The 24,521-nt window shown below is 42.8% G+C and overlaps 1 protein-coding gene across 3 annotated transcripts in view; it reads right to left on the reverse strand.

Annotated features, from left to right (window-relative positions):
* Positions 1–24,521, reverse strand: part of ARHGAP31 (Rho GTPase activating protein 31) — a 122,715-nt gene that overhangs the window by 23,020 nt on the left and 75,174 nt on the right. For all 3 annotated transcript variants that reach the window (XM_074033391.1, XM_005548071.5, XM_005548070.5), the window contains 5 exons: positions 12,928–13,010; positions 11,835–11,942; positions 11,008–11,150; positions 4,230–4,428; positions 1,273–1,397 (listed from right to left, as the gene is read on the reverse strand). In XM_074033391.1, the coding sequence (XP_073889492.1) occupies positions 1,273–1,397; positions 4,230–4,428; positions 11,008–11,150; positions 11,835–11,881 (514 nt within the window). In that variant the 5' untranslated portion in view covers positions 11,882–11,942; positions 12,928–13,010. The remainder of the gene's footprint in view (positions 1–1,272; positions 1,398–4,229; positions 4,429–11,007; positions 11,151–11,834; positions 11,943–12,927; positions 13,011–24,521) is intronic.

The raw sequence follows: 24,521 nt of genomic DNA on the forward strand, positions 1-24,521 counted from the left end.
ATATCCAGTCTATATCCACATTTTCCCTCTTTGTTCCCCAAATTGTCTTTTGGAGGTTTTTTGTTTTTGTTTTTTAGAAATGTGGTTTTGCCATGTTCCTCAGGCTGGTCTCGAACTCCTGGGCTCAAGTGATCTGCCCACCTCAGCCTCCCAAGTGTTGGGATTGCAGGCACGAACCACTGTGCTCGGTCAGCTCTTTTATTTTTATTATTATTATTTTTTTACCAGGATCCAGTCAAAGTTTGCTCATTGCATTTGTACATTTCTCTTTTACACCTTGGTTTCATAACTATTGCCTCCATTTTTATCATACTTTCAATCTATAACACTAAAGATCGTTATGAAAAATTTCCTTGGTCTTCTCTTTCCTGACATCATATTTAGCTGCACTGGTTAAATTCCCCACTATATATGGTTCCCTCATTTCCTTCCTGTATCAATTTCTATTCAATACTCAGAAATAAGTCCCATGGGGTAGCATCCTTCTTTAAAAATCACGACCCTGGGGGAGAAGGGACAGGTCTTTTCAGCAGAATTCCAGTTAATAGAAAATCATCATTTAGCAATGCCATAGGAATAACTGTTACATCCAAGAACCATTAGAGGATCCTAAAATTCATGACAAAGAGCACTTTAACCAAGGGATCACAGTTCTCTTCACACGCAATAAGATACTGACATCATGTGCCTCCTAATATGACACATTGAGTCAGGCACAGGGTCACTTCTGCAGGCTTTCTGCCAAAATTCCTAACCTCAGTCTAACCACGAGAAAACACTGGACAAACTCTCCCTGAAGTAGATTCTACTAAATAAATGGTCAGTACTCTTGCAAGTTATCACGGTCAAAAAGACGGAGTAATTGTTCTGGATTGGCAGAGGTTAAGCAGACATGACAACCAAATGCAGTGTGAGATCCTGGATTGGATCCTAGACCAGAAAAAGAACAGTAGTGGGACAGCTGGCCAAATATGAATAAGATCTGCAAATTCGTTAGGAGTATTGTATCAATATTAATGTTTGGCTTTGATAACTTATATAAGATGTTCACATTGGGAGAAGCTGCATGAAGGGTATACAGGTTCTCTGTGTACCTTTTTTGCAATTTTTTTAGTAAGTCTAAAACTTTTTTTAAAAAGACTCCTCTTCCCCCAGTTAATTTATAAGTTTCTCTTTCAGAGTTAGTGTGTTTGATAAGATCAAACCAAGACTTAATAAGCAGAGCTAGGAAACTAATATTTGTATCATAAAACAATTACTGTTGATTCTTACCCGAGAGCCTCTGTCCTCTCACAAATACACTCCCATTTCTACTCAGTTTTGATTTGGAGTCCGATCCAGAACGTCCCAGGTTAAATATTGATTTCCACTTCTTTGATTTACTGGAGAGCTTTCGCCTAAAAGAACCAAGGCATAAGGGGTTAGTTTGTTAACTAGTCATTTCAAGGGGACTTTTAAATTGAGACCAAATATTCCATTTATGTCCTTAGTTATGAATGGCTCTGATATTTCAGGAAATTCCCCTGTAAAATCCAAGGTAAACTTGATTCTTACCTTGTCTAGAGATGGCCCAGGTGACCAAGCAAGGCTTTCATGAGTCACAGCAAACTGTATTTCCCAGGGCAAGAGGTAAAGTGTGATATTAAAGGCAGAGGTGGGGGCAAACAGAGGCAAGGATCGGTGGGAATCTCAGCAGTCACAAGCAAACACGCAATTCTGGGAATTCTGATAAGCACTTTTGTTCTGGAATTTCAAAGACACCATTCATTCATTTCATTCATTTATTCATTTATAGAGATGGGGGTCTCACTATCTTGCCCAGGCTGGTCTTAAACACTTGGCCTCAAGCCATCCTCTCACTTCAGCCTCCCAAGTGCTGGGATGACAGGACTGGGCCACCCACCACACATGGCCAGTTTTTATGCAGGATGAAGCACTGAAGACCATATGGACCTGAGTCCTGTTAGGCTCCGGCACTATAACCACACTGCTGGGACATCCACAGGCAAAGAGAGGGCTGGTGAAGACTTTCATGGACTGAAAAGGGTTGGATGAGAAAGTCGACCTGGAAAAGAGTCTGGCCTGGTGAGGCTGAGGAGAGTAGCAGCCTGCAGGGCGTGGTCAATGATCACTACAGAGAAAGGCAGAGGGTAGTTAGTGTGTCTCTGGCTTAGCCTCACACCAGGCTGCTTTGGTGAGATGGGCAAAGGGGAGCACTACGCTGGGTCGAGAGAGCCTGGCACCCCAGGGGTCACCATGGAGGCCTTGCCCTGCTGTGGCTCTGCCCAGCCATTGGAATGTATAAAGTTTCAGGATGAAAACCTGTAATCTGTGAGTTCCACAAGGCACCTATTCTCTGCAGGGCTCTCATGGAACATCCAGATCTCAAGCCCATCATGTTTGTTGCTGTTGATGTTGTTGTTGTTGTTTTTGAGACAGGATCTCGCTCTGTTACCCAGGCTGGAGTTCGGTGGTGCAAACAAGACTTACTGCAGTCTTGACCTCTTGGGCTCAAGCAATCCTCCTGCCTCGGCCTCCCGAGTAACTGGGACTACAGGCACATGCCACCACACCCGGCTGATATTTTTATTTTTTGTAAAGACTGGGTTTCAGCTGGGCGCGGTGGCTCAAGCCTGTAATCCCAGCACTTTGGGAGGCCGAGACGGGCGGATCACGAGGTCAGGAGATCGAGACCATCTTGGCTAACATGATGAAACCCCGTCTCTACTAAAAAATACAAAAAACTAGCCGGGTGAGGTGGCGGGTGCCTGTAGTCCCAGCTACTCGGGAGGCTGAGGCAGGAGAATGGTGTAAACCCGGGAGGCGGAGCTTGCAGTGAGTTGAGATCCGGCCACTGCACTCCAGCCTGGGCGACAGAGCGAGACTCCGTCTCAAAAAAAAAAAAAAAAAAAAAAAGACTGGGTTTCACCATGTTGCCCAGACTGGTCTCAAACTCCTGGGCTCAAATGATCCTCCCATCTTAGCCTCCCAAAGTGCTGGGATTACAGGAGTGAGTCATAGTACCTGGACCCAGGATGTTTTTATGATCCATCTGAGATAGCTTTGCAGTGCTTGGTGGTTTCCTTTGGACTTGGCCTGCATTTTGTCAAGCTTTTATCCTTGGGGAATATTTTATAGGGTAGCATACCTTTGGGTATGGTGCATCCCAGGTGTGGTTTAAAGCACAAAGAAAATGCATTTGATGGTCTTTCCAAGGTATTCTTCCTGATCTCTGGAGGATCAGGGAGAAATGAGACTTATTCTCCAGGGACATAGGGAAAGGAGCAGTGGAGCTCAGTCTCAAGAAAACACAACCCATATACTTTCCAGCACACAGATGGGTTTCTCACCAGATGAGTTCCAGATATGTCATTCCTATAGCATGCAGCATGACTGGCATCTCCGAGTTGTGCAAGGTGGCAGCCTGTGCAAGAGGTGCCTGCTTTCATACCTCTTTTCACTGACCAAACAGTGGGGATGACACCTTCAATGGAAAGGTTGCCTTTCAGCCCCTCCACCTACAATCTGCTTAGAATTTAGGACTCCTGTTCAAACCCTGCTTCTTTCTACCATGGGGTACGAGTGAGGGGGTGGGTAGAGACCCAGGTGGCAACAGAGGAAGTGACAGGGAGAAATGAGGAAAGAAAATATTCTACCAATGAAAACAATGCTTTATTTGTTTTGGAGATGAGGGAGGGCTCTGACAGGCTCTGACAAGGATGCCAGGTTTGCACGTCCCCAAGTGCTGCTCACCCAGAGCTATCAGCCTAGAATGACACTATTTGTCAAGGTGTCCTCCATCAGAACACTCAACCCTATGCCTTTTGTATTGTCACGTGGGGATGGAGGGTCAAGGGAGGGGGTCAAATTTTTGTTTTTAGTAAACTTTATTTTGTAAACACCAAGCCTGATTTATCCATACTAAAAAGTCAGGAATTTCAGTCATGACTTATGATGTGACCCCTCTAACACTCTCCCAACATGGTGCTTGATCAATGGGAGATCGGGGGTCTTGTTAACTTTGGGGCAGTGTATGCATAAAGGCATCAACCGCTGGTGAGAGAGTTGTAGAGACAGCTCCCTTCTCTTCTGGAATGTTTCCTTAAACCCCAACCCAGATGGTACCTCCAACCCACACCGCCATCTTGATCCTGAGACTGTATACCTCTCCTCCTCTTTCCTCTTCAACCACACATCTCCTAGAATTTTTTTAAAAGAGTGCCACTTACTTGTTGTCTGGTAACTCAAGGACGGTGTGGAAGAGGGTGCCCATGGGAGGGACAATCTCAGGCAGGCTGTTCTCCCTCCTTTCCTTGCGAGCAGGATGGTTAGTGGCCAGGCTGCGGGCCTGAGCTTCCTCAAGGCTCACCAGCTTCATGGGCAGGGAGAGGGCTGGCAAGGTCAGGCTCTTCATGATAGGCCGGTTTGCTGTAAAGGCAACAGAAGAGCTCAGTGTTGGAGGAGGCCTGCTCATCACATCCATCCAGAGTCCCCATCCACAGTCCCTCCATTCCTGATCCCATGATGGGGGCTGAGTGCCACCCTGGCTTCTCTTGGGCATGGTGGGGCCTGGGGCTGAGGCTGCACACAGGAAACTGATGACTCTCCTGGCCAGACTTGCCAGAGGACAAACAGGGGCTTCAGGAGGTAGCTGCACCTTCCATACTTTTCAGAGAGGGACCATTCACTTATTCGTTCGTTCATTCATTCATGCCTATAACAAGCATTTATTGAACACTCATTGTGAGCCAGAGTGACAACAACGAGTCTTTACTCCTGAAAACTCTGCCTCTGCCTCATGCTTCAGCCAGGTGGGAATGGCTGTCCAGCCACGGAGGTAGCCTAACGGTCAGAGTAGGATAGGAGGCTGCCTCTCCTCCCCACAGCTGGAGAGCACACGCTCCAAGGCCATTTCAGGTTAGAACCTCTACTTTCCCAGATCATCTAGGCTTATATCCCTGCCACAGGAAGATACAGCCTATACTATGCCCTGTGGTTTTCTTACTCACTACCCAGTTGTCTTCTAGTGTATGTAGCGGATCCTTTCCTATTCTATGGCATTTTTTTTAAGGAACGGAAGCGATGATGACAATCACTGACGCACAGGATTCTCTTTTCTCCAAGTCAGTGGTTCTCACCTTGAGGTGATTTTGTGTACCACTCCCCTCCCCACTCAGGGACATCTGGCAATGTCTGGAGATATTTTTGATGGTCATCAATGTGTGTGGGAGTGCTACTGGTATCTAGTAGGCAAAGGCCAGGGATGCTGTTAAACGTCCTGCAATGCACAGAGCAGTGCCCCACAGTAGGAATCATCCAGCACTAAATATCAATAGTGCTGAGGTTGTGAAGCTGATCTAAGTTAAAAAATAGTCTGAGTTTGCTTCTATTTAGCTTTTGGTGACCTTGCCAGTTTTCTATGACTTCTGAAGTAGTAAAGAGACTCAAGGATAATTTAGATCAATTGAAATCACTTTTGGTGGAAGACTCACTGTATTTTCAGAAAGCAAATTGATGGCACTATTTCTCTTTGCAGCGCATGACCCTCTGTGGGTGGGGAGAAGTAAAACTATTGAAAAAGGGCCTCATGGAAAATGGAGACAACTGTTATGTGACAATGGGGTGTTTCTGGGGAGGACTAGCATGGCACTCATTCAGTAGGACTACTGTTAAATACAGCCTGGGATCCTGAAAACTTTTCAGTAAACTTTCTGGCTTTAACGCAGTCTTTGACCCAATCCAAAGAGGGTTAAAATATTTAAATTTAATCTACTTTGAATATTTGTTCAAAGACTCTCACATATTCTTTATTATTCATGATTATGTATTTGCTTAAAAATACATAAAAATAAATACATACATTAACTCACTCTGGGAGCAACTGCAACAATGGGAAGAACATAAACTGCAGAAGACCAAGTTTAGTGCCCACCTCTCCCCTCAGCTCCAGGCTCCTAGGACTAAGGCCCGTTCAGCGTCTCTGCTTAGATGTTTGTGTGTGTGTGTGTTAGTTACGTTTTTGGTTTTCGTTTTTTGTTTTTTGAAACGGAGTCTCAATCTGTCGCCCAGACTGGACTGCAGTGGTGCAATCTCGGCTCACTACAACCTCCGACTCCTGGGTTCAAGTGATTCTCTTGCCTCAGCCCCCTGAGTAGCTGGGATTACAGGCACCCACCACCATGCCCAGCTAATTTTTTGCTTTTTCTAAAATAGTAATGGGGTCTCTCCATGTTGGCCAGGCTGGTCTCGAACTCCTGACCTCAAGTGATTTGCCCGCTTCAGCCTCCCAAAACGCTGGGATTACAGGCATAAGCCACCGCGCCTGGCCTCTGCTTAGCCATTTCTAACTTTACATTTTGTAACAGAGCTTGTGATCCGTGCTCCTCTGCTCTACTCTAGTACCTCCTCTCATCTTCTCTGTGTCAGTAGGTGGCACCACGGACCACCCAGTGCCTAAGCTAAAGCCTGGGGGGTTGTTATTTTTTATTTATTCATTTCCTTAATTCATCTCTCCTTCCATATACAGCCTATAAGCAAGGCTTGTAACTCTACCTCCAAAATACATCCGGAACCCAGCCACTTTCCTCCTTCCCACTGCTACAGGCTGCCATGATTTCCCACTGCTTTTGCCATAGCTTCTCAACTGGTCTCCCTGCTTCCAGCCTCTCAGCCTCTCCTCCACACAGCAGCTGGAAGGCTTAGATCCTGCACTGGCCTGCTCAAAACCCTCCAATGCTTTCCCAAGACACAGAACAAACCCATCCCTTCGCATGACCTAAATGGATCTTTCATCTGCTTCCCCTTTCCTGTTTGCCCACTGGCCCAGTAGTCTACAAAAATATAGTAAACATTTAAAAATGTATACATATACATATATATATAAATTATACATATACCTATTATATATATACACATATGCCACTGTGTTTGCGCACTGTGTTTGCGTCATGTGTAATAGCAAACATATAAAAAATAATAGAAATTACACAGTATAAGACAAAAATAAACGGAAAAAAGAAATTCGAACAGTTTCTCCCAACACCCATAACTCATTACTTTGGTCTTTGGTACCCATCAGAGTGGGGCACCCCACTTTGAAGGCCACATTGGTTCCAGCCACATTGGCCAATGTTCTGCAACACCGCAAGTTTTCTGCCTCACAGCTTTTACAACCTCTGTTCTCCGTCTTCGGAACATTTGCTCATAGATCCTCACATGCCTGGTTCCCCATGTCATTCGGGTCTCAGTTCAAAGATCACTTCTTTAGAAACCATGACCACTCTGTCCCAAAAGCATACCCCCAAGTCACTGACTATTGCCTTACTCTGCTGCGTTTTCTTCTTGGTATTTATTGTCTTTGAAGTGATAATATATTTATTTATAAAGGTATATATTGCTTGTCTTCCCAACCAGACCATAGTTCTATGCCGGAGAGGGTCTCTGTCATTTTGTGCACTGATGTGTCTCCAGTGTCTAGAACAGCACCTAGTTCATAGGAGATATTCAATACACATTTATTTTTCAGTGAGTATTAGAGATATCACAATCTCTTTGGCCTCAGTGTTCTCATCTATCAAATAAAATTACTGGATTCAATGCCTTCTTCTATGCTGTGAATGTTTCTGTCCCCTCAAAATTCATATGTTAAAATAGAATCCTCAAAGCAACAGAATTAAGAGGTGAGGCCTTTAAGAGGTGAGGCCTTTAGGCCTTTAGGTCATGAGGGTGGAGCCCTAATGAGTGGGATTAGTGATCTTATCAAAGAGGCCCAAGGGAGCTTGTTTCACCTTTCCCCATGTGAGAAAACAGTGAGAAGGTGCCGACTGTGGGGAATGGGCCCTCACCAGACACTGAATCTACCGGTCCCTGGATCTTGAACTTCCCAGCCTTCAGAAGTGAGAGAAATACGTTTATTGCTTATAAGCTAACCAGTTCATGGTATTTTTTTATGGCAGCCCAAATGGACTAAGACAACTTCTAAAACCTTTTCAGTTTGAAGCAGAACTCTGTGCAAATCTAAAATTCCAGAGAATAGGGAATAAAATTCCATTTTGTGTAAATATTAAGTATGGCACTTTACCAAACTCAGTAAGAATTTATATAATAAGAACCTTTAAATGAAATGTATGTGAACAATGAGCACTGGAGGCAATCAGAGTTAAAGGCTAAAGAGAAAACTGGATTTTAATATGCAGGACAAAAAGATGGTTAAGGCAATAGCCATAAAGAGAAAAGGCATTTTCAGGTTGGAATTAGGACGAGCCTTAACATTAACAGTCATGGATGGGATTTGCTGTCCAGAAGAATATTTCCCAAAAGGCCTAGTTCTCCACAATGATTTATTTATCTATTTTCGTATTCTTTTCCTCACAGAGGCAGAATAGAGTTAAGGAAAGAGCGTGGGCTAAAAGATTTGGGTTCAGCAGTCCACATGCAGCAAGTTACTTGCTAGGTGGCTCTGGGAAGTTACTAAGTAAGCTATTCTGGTTCTCTGTTCTTCATGTATAAAATAAGGTTGATAATGACTTTATCATGTTTGCTGTAATAAATCAGTGAAATGCTGCATGTGGAAAACCTACAACAGTTCCCGCTGTAGAGTAAATCCTCAGTAAATTTTTTTGTGGGCTCAAAAGGGTGAATGAATAAATGTATGCATATTACTTCTCTTTTACTTTCAAAAAAGTTTTTATATAGTTTAAAAGAAAAAAATCTATAACTGGAGAGTCGAAATAAAAAAGAAAGGCCAGCCACTCTGACATATATAATAAAGAGAATTGAAAATATATATTCAAACAAAAACGTGTACGTGAATGTTCACAGCAGCATTATACATAATCATAAAAAGCAGAAACAACCCAAACTAAGGAATGGATAAAAATGTGGTATATCTATACAACAGAATATTATTCAGCCATAAGAAGGAATGAAGTACTGATATATACAACAACATGGGTAAACCTTGAAAACATATGCTAAGGAAAAATAAAAATAAAACAGTCGGCTAGGCACAGTGGCTCACACCTGTAATCCTAGCACTTTGGGAGGCCACGGCAGGCAGATCCCTTGAGGTCAGGAATTTGAGACCAGCCTGGCCAACATGGTGAAATCCCTTCCCTACTACAAATACAAAAAAAAATTAGCCAGGTGTGGTGCTGGGCACCTGTAATCCCAGCTACTCAGGAGGTTGAGGCAGGAGAATGGCTTGAACCTGGGAGGCAGAGGTTGCAGTGAGCCAAGATCATGCCACTGCACTCCAGCCTGGGCAACAGAGTGAGACTGCATCCAAAAAAAAAAAAAAAAAGTCACAAAAGACCATATATTGCATGATTCCATTGATATGAAATGTCCAGAAAAGGCAAATCCATACAAACAGAAAGTAGACTAGTGGTTGCCAGGGCCTGTGGGGAGAGGAACATGTGAAGTGATTGCTAAATGGGTATGGGGTTTGTTATGGTTTGAATGTGTTCCCCAAAGTTCATGTGTTGGGAACTTGAGCCCCAGTGCAACACTGTTGTGACGTGGGACCTTTATAAGGTGATTAGGTCATGAGGAATCTGCCCTTCTAAATGGATTAATGTCATTTTGCAGGAGTGGGTTCATTCTTGTAGGAGTAGGTTTGTTATAAAATCAAGTTCAGCCCCCTATCTCACACTCTCTTAACTTTCCATGTTCTCCTATAGGAGGACGCAGCAAGAAGGTAAGGCCCTCACCAGATGCTAGCCCCTTGATTCTGGACTTCCCGGCCTCTGGAACCATGAGAAATAAATTCCTTTTCATTGCAAATTACCCAGTCTATGGTGTTCTGTTATAGCAGAACAAAACGGAGTAAGACAGGTTTCTTTATGGACTGATGAAAATAGTATGGCATTAGGCAGTGGTAATGGTTGTACAATTCTGTGACTACATTAAGAACCACGGAATTTTACACATTAACGTGGTTGAAATGATGAATTTTATGTTATGTAGATAAAATAATTTTTTAAATGGTCATAAACTACATAGAGGACAGGGTAGGGATGGGAACAGTTATACCAGGAATCAAAATTTGATACTAATTGCAACTGATTATTCTGAAAACTGGTTTTTCCAAAATATTGGACAAACTGGAAAGGAGTTCTTTGATCAGCTAAAAAATATATTGCAGATATTTTTTTTATGCACCAGTGATTCTCCAAGTGTGGACCTGAACAGCAGCATCAGTATCACCTGAAAACTTGTTAGAAATGCAAATTATCAGCCACACTCCAAACATATTAAACCAGAAACTCTGGGGATGAGGTCCAGTAACCTTGGTTTAACAAACTCATCAGGTAATTTTGATTTACACTGATGTTGGAAAACCACTCTCATGTACCAAGCTTCTTAGTCAGCAAGATTTCTGGTCTTTACCAACTGGGTTCATGGGAGTTTAATTCACTCCTAGGGCTCATTATATTCATTACAAGATGCCCACAAACACACTCATTTTTGTATGCCTACTGCCTGGCACAGCGCAGAACAAAGCATTCAAGAAATTATTGAGAAGAGAATGCGTTCTGAATATATGTGTGAGTATGAACACGCTGCCTCTTAACTTGTTCCTCTAAGACTTCAAGGTGAAGGCATAAGGGTCTTCTGAAATACAGTGAAAGTAAAGATGAAGTCTAACAGTCAGGGAGAAGAATGCTGGCAGTACCTCTTTTAGAAAATAACTTGGAGTTTAAGAACTCACTAAAACTAGTAGAACATTATTCTAGTTCTATTTCAGCATACCACATTCACAGGATAGGCCATGTATATGACTGATTAGAAACATGCTAAAGCCACATGCAAGCACGCCATAGCTTCCTTTCACACATACAGATGTATATATGCACGATCCTCAGACACTGACACGCAGTAGTCAGCATACACACAGCCAACACTCAGAGCTAGAACTAAGCCCACCCTCACTTTCTGTTGAATCCCACCACTAGTTGCAAGAAAGAAGGATAGGCTGGTGGGGTATATGCTAGCAGGAGTCCTTACCATCATTCTCCAGAGACCCAGGTGCACCGTTGTTAAAGATTTGATCTACATGATTCAGTATGAACTCAATCACCACCTGCTGGACCCGGACTGCAAGGAAAGCTGCATCTCCATTGCAACCAGTGGCTTCAATTTCTTTAGACCTACGGTGTGGAAGAAACATATTCAGTGAGTGAGTTTGCCTTACAACCTAAAGCAGCAAGGGGAGCCAGTAGGCCTTTTGCACAAGCCTCATCTCCTAAATTGATACAGTTTATAGAATATTTTAATTATTTAGGGCCAATTAAAGGAACTCCCCAAAGGCTGTGAAACCCAACAAACTGAACAAATTTGAAACAGTTACCAGGTACTCTACATTGCAATACTATAAACACTATCCCGTACACATACAGAAATGGACTTTCGTTTCCTGCATGGTATGCCTTTCCACTCCCACCTACCTGTTCTTTGGAGCAGGTCTTCATCTATTAAATCATATGAAACAGCTGATTCAAGTTGTAGCCAGCTGTGACCCCACCAAAACAAGCCAGTGAGCCCCAAAACAATAAAGGCCTTTTCAAGAAATTGTAACATACAGACCTATAAGTTCAGCCATATTGTAGCTGTAGCCAAAAATGTCTTTAGAACTCAGAGTTTCCAAGTTAGCAGACAGAGAGCTTAGGCTATTATCGCCTAAATCACCTTTAATTCTATATGTGTTATAAATGACCACTTAAGCCACAGATTTGTTTTAAAGGGGCTTCAATGTGAAGAATTCAATCTTCATTTCAATCGGGGGCTGCTCTGAGCCCCCCGGGGTGGTGACAAGGGGAGGGTACAGTGGTTACCTGAGGAGGTTTGGCGCCCACACCAGGGCCAGGTTCCGGGCGTGCATGTTGGTCTTGCTGCTGAAGGAGGCGATATGGGCCAGGTGTCGAATCAGGTATTCCAAGGTCCTAGAATGGTTTGTTTTTTGACAAAGTAAGAAACTTCAGTGTCCGTGTGAAGCCTGACATATGGAGATAATTTCTAAATTTGGATTTAAGAGACTCTAAATATTTCTATCTTACTGAATTTGGAAGGAATATTGGGAAGATGTCAAGATTGACCAGAAGTAATTTTCTTGGCCCTAGGCACACTGACCCAGGGTGGGGAAGGGGGTCCATCTTGTCAGAGGCCCCTGGAGTACCAGTCGGAGACAGAACCAGGGAATCACAGCACCTCAGAGCCCGGAGGCTCTTAGTGGCCATTTGTTCCTCTTTTCAACCAGGGTAGGATGGCTTCAAGCAGTTTTGAAATAGGCTCTCCTCTAGGCTTGTTTTAATAAAAATTCTCCCAGCTACAGGGATCTTGGTACTTGTCAGGGAGCTAATTTCACGGATAAACAACATTTATTAGGAAGTTCTTTCTTATACCACATCAAAATCTGCCCCCTTGTAAAAGATGGGCAGGCATAGGGAACGCTGGGAAAGGTGGCAAAATTAGGGGCTAAACTGTGAGAATGAAATGAAAGGGTGGGGGATGATGATAGGGATGGTACTAATGAGCAAATAGAACAATCAGCCAATGCTCAAGAGCCCACAGTCAACCCATGCTGAAAAGCTATCTTGGTTGCCATAGATTTGGTTATGCTACAAATCTGGGTATGAACCAAGAATGCCACCAAGAGGCTAGTATGCATCATCGGAATGACTTCCTGAGGGGTTCTGAGGGGTGTCCTGCAGGTGATTTGGAGATGGCCTGCTCCTTGCTGCCAATGTTCCTGGTCAGACACCAACTCACTTTGATAATAGTGACCTGTTCACCCACTTCAAAATGCCCTCGGGAAAGCCTAAACTGGCTACTGTCCACTACATTGGTTCCTTTCCATGATGCCAGCCTGTCTCTTTGGTATTACACTGCATTGAGAGGCCACACGTTTCTTTCCCCAACCATTCTTACCTATAGTGGGATGGAGGAAGCTCCTGGATAACATTTTGGATTCGGGCCAGTTGGCCTTCTTCAGGGCAATGCGACACTGCCTCCTGTGGAGAACACAAGGCAGCCTGGTGAGTGCCTGAGAGTGGAGACGGCCATCTGCATGTGCTGGAATCACTTGAGCCCTCATATCCAGCCTCACAACCATGCCTAGAGATCACCCTTCCATAGTGATCCTTCCAACCCACCTTTCCATAGTAAAGCGTGGTTTTCACGCTTTACTATGAAAACCACCAACCCACGACAGTTTCTGTCGGTTCTGGATGTGTGTGCAGGGGCTTCACCGTGTGTGCACAGGGGGCGGTGGGCTGCCTGGGACTCTGGGTATCCTGAGATGGTTGCTAGGCATCTGGTAAGAATGTGTAGAATCTCGGGTGTGTCTCAGGGGTAGAGAGGCACAGAGACTTACACACAGAGAGATAAAGAGAGAGAGACAGGCCCAGCATGGTGGCACATGCCTGTTATCCCAGCTACTCAGGAGGCTGAGGTGGGAGGATTGCTTGAGCACGAGAGTTTGGATCTAGCCTAGCGACATAGTGCAACTCATCCCTAAAATATGAATGAATGAATGAATGAATGAATAACAAGCAAGTAAATAAATAAATAAAAGAGACATATACAGAATGAGATGGAGATGACAGGGTGGTGCCAAGTCCACTCAGCCAGCTGTCTTTGTGGGTGCAAACAGCTACTGCCTACCTATCCCGCGACTACTCCATGACCTCAAGGACTCAGCTGCTGCCTGTCCTAGAAGCCAGGAAGCAGGGAAGACGTGCCTTTCTTGGCAGGGATAGTCCCTGAAACCTGGTGGCCTTGCCCAGACTTGCTCTCCAGTTATTTGCTGTCTGGGTATTTTGTTCCCCCATCAGCCCAAGTGCCTTCAAGGAGAGGCAGGAATAGCAATAAAGGCAACGTGATTACAGGCTGGCCCATGTCCATCTCTTGCCTGCTGGGGGTTGCTGCACGATGCAGGCATCCCTGGGCAGATTCCCCTGGTCCCAGCCCTGCACCCCTGTTCTGAGAATCTGTCCTGCGGTGCTCATGGCCCCTCCCACTGCAGTGTGAGTACTCACGAACTGCCAGCATCTGAGCAGCGCCTGAGCCTAAGGTCCATGGTAACCACAGCTATCTTTTATTTTTCACTGAGATATAATTTATGTATATTAAAAATGTGTGGATCTTAAACGATAGCTTCATGAGTTTACTTCATATGTATACACCTGGGTAACCCACCTAGATCAAGATGTACCTTAAAAGGGGCTTTAAGATCATGAATTCACAGGCACACATCACGTAGTCTTATATTTCCTCCCAGTGCTGGAAACTTGCTTTAGATTGATACATAACAAAAGGTACAATCATGGAATATCTTAATTAATTTGATAAATATTGCCCCTTGCCATACAACCCAAAATAAGATCCTAACGAGGTGATGGTTTTCTTATGTTGCTCACCTCTGTTCAACCTTTAGCTGCCGTGTGCTTGTTGCATGTAAATACTGAATTTCACACTCGCAGTAATGAGAAGTTTTAGGCACAGAAAAGTGGAAGGGAATTAATTTTACCAGCATCTTCAGTTCCTACGACCCACCAGCTGAGTGTGATCTGTTTTAGCCTAGAGGAGACCACTGAGGTTCTGTTCCAGCCTGGGCCTCCCAATCCCTCCCACTTTTTCCCCACAGGACTCACTGCTATTACACTACAAGAATACACTTAGTTATTGGAGTTATTGTTTACTGTCTGTCTCCCTTGCTAGAACATAAGTTCTGTGAGTGCAGGAACGTCATGAATCCCTGTGTCCAAAACACTGCCTGGCACACAGTATGTGTGAGACAGCAGGTCAGGGCTTTGCCCACCAAGTTTTTTCTTTTTTACCTTTTTTATTTAATTGAAGTAAACCAAACATACAGAAGCCCACCATTTTTAAAGGCAATCCGACTTCTCTATGTGGAAATCTTGAGGTCTCACATTTGAAGCAGAGGTGGGGAAAAACGTGGGACTGGGAGGATTACAGTCATAGGCGTTCCAGTCTTCTGGTGGGTTTGCCAGCCTGAGACCAGGCCCAGCCTAAGCAACATCGCTGCCGCAATCCTCGCTTTGTGAGATACGCAGGGTGTAGGGTAGGGGCAAGAATGGGGCCTCCGGTAAGCACCCTGACACCTCCCTTTTCTTCCCTGGGGCTGTCATTTGGAAAACATGATTGTGGAGAGGACCCTGGCTCCGCAAGGCAGTGAGAACCTTGGAACGGGGAGCCGAGGGAGAGAAGCTCTGGGGGAGGGAAGGGCTGCCGGAATGCTCTGTGGACTCTCCCACATTCTGCTGTGCACACAGGGCCACGGGAGGGGGAGCTTCTCTTCATCTCTCTGCAAAGCCCGACTCATGCTTCACATATGTTGTACCACTAACCCCACCCTCCTTTTAAAAATGTGTCTGGGGAATAAAGGTGTAGGTCAATTTAACAACCCTCATGGAAAGTTCCTTTAATATTTTAGGAAGCTGTTAGTCATCTTTGTTCTCCAAGAGGCGGGGCAGGCTCATCCCCGGATGCCTGCAGGTCCCATTTGGGACTGGCGTTTATTTCATTATTTGCAACCTCTCCCCATCCTACCCCAAACCTCTCCGGAAGCTTTCTAAATCCAGGTTTTCCTTCTGGAGGGGCCTGGCCACTGCTACCTTATTTTGAGCTTCTCTATGTTCTCCCATTAGGACCACAGAACCCATAGCTGGCCAACTGGGGGATGGGAGTGGAAATTTTACCTACCCCAATTTTTTGCCTATAAGAGAATTTCACTCAGCATTAGTCAGGCCAAGATGGCTAATGGTTAAATCTTAAAAGATCTAAGATGAATCTGTGACTATTTGTTCTTTTCAAATCAGTATCAATAAGGCCAGCTTCCTGCCCTTGGAGGACGCTAGCAGAGGCTGCGCTCTTGTCCTCTGTAGTAGGATTCTCACTCTGGGTTTCTGTTTACTCAAAGCGACCACGGTCCCTGAGCTCAAGTCCTGCTGCCCAGGCAGCCCTGTCACCAGGGTGGCCCGACACAGTCTGAGGCTCTCCCAACAGCACCCCAGCTGCAACTTTAACTTTTTATTCATTACTTTAAAATTATCAAACCATTTTTATTATTTTAAGGTATTTTAAGCTATTTACTAGACCTTTAAAAAGTAATTTACGCACATAATTTAAAATGTAATTCATGCACATAATTTAAAAAAAAAAAAAAAAAAGGAAAGCATCCAAAGGAATGTACAAGGAAAGTTAACCTTCCTTCCAACTACAGACTCCAGAGGAACCACTGTGTGTCCTTCAGGGCAGTCTTTATAGCTATGTCTTTGTTACACCTTTGGAAGCAAGCACTCCTAACTGAGCTGGTCCCTCTGCAAATTCCCCTGCTCCGTCTCTCATCATTTCCACCTGCCTTGCTCCATACAGGCCACACTGGCCTCCACATGTCCCCTAAGCAAGCCCAGTGTATCCCGGCTGTCCCCAAAGCCTTTGTACCTGCTGCTTCTTCTTGGCACCCTGTTTTCCCAGATACTTGCACAATTTGTTCCTTCACTTCATCCTTGCCTCTGTTCAAATGCCACCTCCTAAAGAGACCTCTGATTATCCTGTCTAAAAGAAGAGTCCCCATCATTCTCTCCCCTGTGCCCTGCATTATTTTTCTTCACAGTACTTATCAACTGTTCACATTATGGGTCTATGTCTTACATTGTGTATCATCTGTCCCTTCCATTAAAATGTAAGTTTCACAAGCACAAGGATTTTCTCTGCTCTATTCACCATTAAATCTCCACAACTAGAACTGTGCCTGCCAAATATATGTAGTAGATGCCCGATAAACACTGTTGAATGGAAGGATTAAGTGAATGAGTCAGTATTTTGCTTTGTGCTTGAAAATGCTAAATAGCCACATTTGGGCCACACTTCCAGACCAGCATCCTGGGCTCATTCCCCCTCGTGATGAACACCAGCATTGCAGAGGCAGCTCCTTTTGACTCTGGGCTCCCGGCAGGATGACCAATGTCCTGGTTTGCCCAAGACAGTTTTCCTGGAACATGAGATTTTCGGTGTTGAAACAGGGAGAGTCCCTGGCAAACCAAGACAATTGGCTACTGTTCCCCTTTGCAGCCATCTTGAGCTCACAACCAGCCTGACTTTACCTGTTGCAAGGTGTTAGTTGTCTGCCCTAAGTGACATTGCCTTTTTTTTTTTTTTTTGAGATGGAGTCTCACTCTGTCACCCAGGCTGGAGTGTAGTGGCGCAATCCTGGCTCACTGCAAACTCCACCTTCCAGGTTCAAGCGATTCTCCTGCCTTAGCATCACAAGTAGCTGGGATTACAGGCGCATACTACCATGCCCGAATAATTTTTGTATTTTTAGTAGAGATGCGGTTTCACCACGTTGGCCAGGCTGATCTCAAACTCCTGACCTCAAGTGATCTGCCTGCCTCAGACTCCCAAAGTGCTGGGATTACAGTCATAAACCACCAAACCTGGCCCTAAGGGACATTTCAAATGAGAGTTGCTAGTCAACAAATCTGTCAGTAAATATTTCCTAAGTAACAGTTACAACATTTTCCAGTAGCTAGGGAGCAGAGAAACACAGCAATAAATAAAATAAACACAATTCCTGTCCTCGGGAAGCTTACAATTTAACCTAGGGAGACTGATGGGTAAACACATTATTTCAGGCAGGGCTTGATGGCACACACCTGTAGCCCTAGTTACTCCAGAGGCTGAAGCAGGAGGGTTGCTGGAGCCCTGGAGTTTGAGGTTGCAGTGAGTTATAATTACACCTCTGCACTCCACATTTTGCAAACAGGGCAAGAGTGCATCTCTAAAAATAAATAAATTTCAAAAATTTAAAAAGATACTATTTTGATATAAATTAAATATACATTCTGACAGGTGAAAAGTTTAATTAAAAAAAGAAAAAAGGCAAATACATAATTTAATACCTCTCTTAATGGCCTTCTCCAAAAATCTCATGTCAGCAAAGTTTTCCTATTTTGGGTGTAATAGTTTTAGCTGGATCAATCTGAACAAAACTGATTTTTTCCTAAAATAAATGGTGTTATTTTCTGATAAAAATGAAATGTAGTAGGTTGAATAACTGCTCCCGAAGATATCAAATCCTAGTCACTGGAACCTGTAAGTGTTACCTTATTTGGAAAAGACTCTTTGCAGATGTGGTTAAATTAAGGATGTTGAGTGGGGACATTATCCTTGATTATCTGGTCGCATCCTAAATGCAGTCACAGGTATCTATGTAGGAGCAGGGCAAAGGGAGATTTGACACAGACAGAAGAAGAAAAGGCAATGTGGCCCTGGAGGCAGAGACGGAGTGATGCACCAACAATCCAAGGAATGTCAGCAGCGATCAGAAGCTGGGAAGGGCAAGGAACAGCTTTTCCTCTAGAGCCTCTGGAGAGAGCACGCCCTGCTGAGACCTTAACTTCAGCCCAGTGAGGCCAATTTCAGACTTCTGGCCTCCAGAACTGTGAGGGAATAGGCTTCCGTTGTTTAAGTCATCTAGTTTATGGCAATTAGTTACAGCAGCAACAGGAAACTAATACATGTACTTAAAATTAAAGTAGGAAATCTGCAGAAAATAAAAAATCCCCTTTTATCACATCACCCAGAAATAACTACTACTAACCTACTTACAGGTGAAGCAAAAAACAAAACAAAACAAAAAAAAAAGCAGCAGTTTGATCAGGCCTCCAAGCAGCGAACATAAACACTGGCTTCATTTCCTATTTAGTTACAGATATTGCTTTCTTCCCTGTTTAACGTGATATTACGGTGTGTTTGTCTGTTTTTGTGTCATTATGAAGGAATACTGTATTAGCCCTTTTTCACATTGCCATAAGAACTACCTGAGTCAGGGTAATTTCTGAAGAAAAGAGGTTTAATGGACTCACAGTTCCACAGGCTTCACAGAAAGCATGGCTAGGAGGCCTTGTGAAACATAATCATGGCAGAAGGTGAAGGGGAAGCAAGCAGGCCTTACCGCGGCGGAGCAGGAGTGAGAGAGAGAGGGCTGAGGGGGAACTGCCACACACTTCTGAACCATCAGATCTTGTGAGAACTCATTCACTATCATGAGAACAGCAGGAGGAAAACCACCCCCATGATCCAATCCCACCAGGTCCCTCCCTCGACATGTGGAGATTACAATTCGAGATGAGGTTTTGGTGGGGACAGAGCCAAACCATATTGAATACCTAAGACTGGGTAATTTACATAGAAAAGAGGTTGAACTGGTTCACGATTCTGCAGGCTGTATAAACATGGTTCCAGTATCTGCTTCTGGTGAGGGCCTCAGGAAGCCAACAGTCACGGTGGAAGGCCAAGGAAGAACAGGTGATGCCACGTGGTGAGAGAGTGAGCATGAGACAGCAAAGTGGGAGGTCCCAAACTCTAACCAGATCTCACACGAACTAACTAAGTGAGAACTCATTCATCACCAAGGGGATGAGGCTAAGCTATTCATGACATTCATGAGGGATCAACCCCCATGATCCAGTCACCTCCCACTAGGATACTGCCTCCAACATTAGGGATTACACTTCACCAGGAGATTTAGAGGGGACAAGCCTCCAAACCATATCATATGGTCAGTAAACATTCTTCAAAACTGTGACTTTTCATGGCTACACAGTTTGAACAATAATAGATTTATCATTTATTTAAATCATCTCCCATTGTTAGACAGGTACTCTCCAAAATGTTGCTATTATATGTAATATTGCAATGGACATACTTGTACATCAATTATTTGTGTGCCGATCTGATCGTCACACTAGAATGGAGTCCTAGAAATAGAGTTACTGGATTAAAGAATATGAGCATTTTAGTATTCTTGATAGTAATTTCATATGACTTTCGGGGATGTCCAACCAATTTACACTTCCAACAGAAAACTATAAAAAAACCAGTCTCAGCTGGGCGTGGTGGCTCACGCCTGTAATCCCAGCACTTTGGGAGGCCGAGGCAGGTGGATCACCTGAGGTCAGGAGTTTGAGACCAGCCTGGTCAACATGGTGAAACCCCGTCTCTACTAAAAATACAAAAATTAGCTGGACATGGTGGTGGGCGCACGTAATCCCAGCTACTCAGGAGGCTGAGGCAGGAGAATGGCGTGAACCCAGGAGAAGGAGCTTTCAGTGAGCTGAGATCGCGCCACTGCACTCCAGCCCAATTCAATTTCTTTTTTTATAAATTATCTATCGAGGTCCTTTGTTTACTTGTCTAGTGAGGTATTATGTGTTTTACTTCTTTTTATTGATAGGTTCCTTATAATTAAAGAACATTAATCCCCGTCACCTTTATGTAAATAGTTCCTGTATTTAGTCATTTGCCTTTTAATTTTGTTAATATATTTTTATAAAGAAAAATAGTTTACGTGTAGTAGAGTTTTTAAGTTTTTTTGGTGCGTGTGTGACTTTTTTCCTTTGCTTTTATAGTTAGGAAGCCCTTCTCCACCCTGAAATCTGCTAAATGGTAAAGACGAAACTTGATTTCCTCCTTTTGCAATAGATAGCCAATTTTCCTAGCACTGTTTATGGCATTGTTCCTTCATTATTTTATTTCATATTAAGTTATTTAATACCTGAGCCTTAATTAAGTGTCGTTAACTCTACTTTTAAGTAGTGTGCGAGTTACGAGACAGAACTAAATCTTTATCTCCACCTACTAGCTATACCACCCCAGGCAAGAGTCACTCTGAGCCACATTTTAATGATCTGTATAACGGAGACAATAAAACCTACCTCACAGGGTTATTCTGAGAATTAAATGAAATAATATTTATCATGAGTTTATCATATAGTAAGCACTCAACTAATGATGACTATTATCATTATTAATATTATTAGTCCGTTAATATTTTTTCTAATTCTCTCATCATTCCATTAAGATATTCTTCTATGGCTATTACTAAAAGTCAAAAATAGGCTGGGCGTGGTGGCTCATGCCAGTAATCCCAGCACTTTGGGAGGTCAAGGCAGGTGGATCACCTGAGGTCAGAAGTTCGAGACCAGCCTGGCCAACATGGCAAAACCCCGTCTCTACTAAAAGTACAAAAATTAGCCGGCCGTGGTGGTGAGTGCCTGTAATCCCAGCTACTCAAGAGGCTGAGGCAGGAAAATAGCTTGAACCCAGGAGGCAGAGGTGGTAGTGAGCTGAGATCACACCATTGCACTCTAGCCTGGGCGATGAGACAGAGACTCTGTCTCAAAAAAAAAAAAAAAAAAAAAAAAAAAAGTCAGAAATAACAGATACTGGTGTGGTTGCAGAGAAACGAGAACACTTATACACTGTTGGGAGTGTAAAAAAATTTCCATTGTGGAAAGCAGTGTGGCGATTCCTCAAAGAGCTAAAAACAGAACTATTATTCGACCCAGCAGTCCCACTACTGGGTATCTATCCAAAGGGACATAAATTGTTCCACCATAAGACACATGCACACGTATGTTCACTGCAGTGCTATTCGCAATAGCAAAGACATGGAATCGACCTAAATGCCCAACAATGGCAGATAGGATAAAGAAAATATGGTACATATATACCATGGAATACTATGCAGCCATAAAAAAGAATCAGATTATGTCCTTTGCAGGAACATGGATGAAGCCGGGGGCCATCATCCTTAGCAAACTAATGCAGGAACAGAAAACCAAATACTGCATGTTCTCACTTATAAGTGGGAGCTAAATGATGAGAACACATGGACACAAAGAGAGGAACAACAGATACTGGGGACTACTTGACTGGGAGTAGGCTTAGTACCTGGGTGACAAAATAATCTGTACAACAAACCCCCGTGACACAAGTTTACCTATATAACAAACCTGAACATGTACCCTGAACCTAAATTAAAAGTTAAAAACAGGTATTATTCTACTTTAGCTGTGCAAGTAGGTTTGGGTAAACTATAGGGAGAATGTATGACAATGTAACAGAGCTATTTCCAAACCCCTGAGGGTTTGCTTATATTATCTGTGATCAAAGAAATCTATTAAATGATACATTCTCCAACATAGTTAACTTCACTAGGTCCTATGTATATAGAGTTAGTTGTCATAACAAAACATCCCTGTTTTTTAGTGTCAAATAAACTGTTTAAATACAATGTCAGATTTCCTTCAACTCTGATGGCAGGTTGACAAGCTACCTTGGTATTTTTCAGTTGCTGTGAGAAAACAGAATGATTAGCAATATCAGGGAACAGAAGAGGGGAGAGATAAATACGGGTTTCATTCTGAGCCTGTAGACAAGAGCTAAGGAAAAATTGTATTTCTAAAGTTTCCAGACAAAGAATTCCTATCTACCCCCAACTATAATAGAATGAGATATTAGTTAAAAGAAATTAGACTGATTCAGTTCATTAACATAATGATATTCCATTCTGTCATATTCAAAGATGGTAATATCGTACTGATAAGAGGATTACGACTCTATTGAAAACAATAAAGTCTTACACACAAATTAAAGCAACAATAAGGTATTATTTTTAGTTAATTCAGGTCGACAAATAATTTAACCAATTGGAAATACCCAGGGTTGGAAAGTCTGCAGGGAAAAGAGCATTCCTTGTCTTTCTGGAGGCCAGACTGGCAATATGTGACAAAATTTTAAACAAGAACCTTTTACACAGCAAATCTAATTCAATGATTTTTCTCTAAGGATATAAACAAATAAAAAATAGTGTAAAAATATAGGTGAAAAGATGTGTATTATAATGTTTATAAAAGGAACGTCTTGAGAAATGAAAAAGCTAAATGTCCATCAGTGGGAGCTTGGTTTCAGAAATCATGGCACACATGAGAGAATGCTGTAAACACAGTGTCTTCCTGTATTTCTTAACACAGAAAGATGATCACACTGTTGAATTAAAAGCATCCCCAAACAGCAATATGTAGTAGTGACAAGTGAGAATGTGTGTGTGTGTGTGTGTTTGTGTATGTGTGTGTGTGTGGTGAGATCTGTTAACATTTATTACTACAGATATAGTTAATAGTTCCATCTGTTAATAGCAAATATGCCTGAGGTATGGAATTTCAGGTGACTTGAGATTTATGCTTTCTCCTTTATACGTTTCTGTATTACTTTAACTTTTGCAATAAAATTTTATTTTGATTTTGGAAAACAAAACACAAACCACAGCAAAAACACTATGGAAAGAATAAAGATGGAAGGAAATATCGACAACATGTTAACTGTAATTGTCTTTGGTCTTTAAGAAGACAGACCGATGGTTCCTTTTTACTTTCCTTCATTTTTCATAGTGTCTATTATTAAATAGGATTACTCTTAAAATGACCAAATACTTACATATGGTGAAAGTGATTATAATCTGACAGAGCCACATGAAGCTCACAACACCTTCCTTCTTGGTTCCTAGGAAAGACTCTTCTGTGGTCCCATGGGTAGGGGATACCATTATTTCCAACTTAGCCACGCAGATTGGAGGCTTCTTTACCTTCTGCCTTAGATCTAAAGGAAAGGGGTCCCCTAACCTATGCCAGCTGGTACATGTTGACTTCTCTAGAGGTCAACATTTATGCCCATTTTTTTATGTGCTTTGGACTATTTTTTTCTTTTTTTTTTAAATCTTCATTTCTCTCCCTATTTCTTGATTTTGTTTTCCCTTTTTAAAATTCTTTAAGTATATATAACCAGAAGATTTTTGTTGTTGTTGTTGTTTGCTAAAAACTAATAGTGGGCAAAATTATGAAAGTTAAAGAAACAGGAGAAACTGTCTGAAATCCCATCACTGAAATGAATAGCTGTTAGTCTTTTAGTCTTTTGAACATCTTTCCTTTTAATCCTTTCTTAATATACAGTTGTGCATTTAGTTTTTCTTCAATTGTCATTTGAATATTTCCCTGTACCACTGAAAACTCCTAAACATATTTTTACAGCCCAAGCCCATTTTTAAGAAATACCATTCATTTATTCCTATATCATTTCAAATTGAAGAACCTTTCATATACTCAAAATAAATTTATTACAGGAGCCATGAGAAACGATCCCTCCCACTGTTGGTGACTAGATCTAGTCCTTACCCAAAACCGTAACCTCGTCATAATCTCACTCTCAAACATCTCTCTCTAACTACCATACTTCAACACTCCACTGACTTCACTGGGATGATCTACTTTTACACTGTTACTCATCTACCTTGTGCCCTCACTTCCTTTCGCATCTACACTAAATTCCATGGTCAATTATTTCAATGTCCCCAGCACACGCTCTCATCTCCCTCATCCCTCTTTGCCAGATGAACCCCAACCTTGGTTAAACCCAGCCCTCTGCCTACTCTACACCTTCTCTCATGCTGCCAAATGTTCAAGTCATGTTTTTCACGCTATCTCTACAGCCACCCTGTAAGCATTTATTCTTCTTTCTACTGTGCCCTATTTGGTGACCATACAGCTGCTACTTAAGTGTTTTGCTAATGCCCATCCATCCTCTCCAACAGCCCAACTCACCGTCCTATCCTGCTCTCCGTCTTGGCTGTTTTTCTCATATTCTTTTTGCTTCCCAGC

Source organism: Macaca fascicularis, chromosome 2 (genome assembly GCF_037993035.2).
Source record: "Macaca fascicularis isolate 582-1 chromosome 2, T2T-MFA8v1.1".
NCBI lineage: Eukaryota > Metazoa > Chordata > Mammalia > Primates > Cercopithecidae > Macaca > Macaca fascicularis.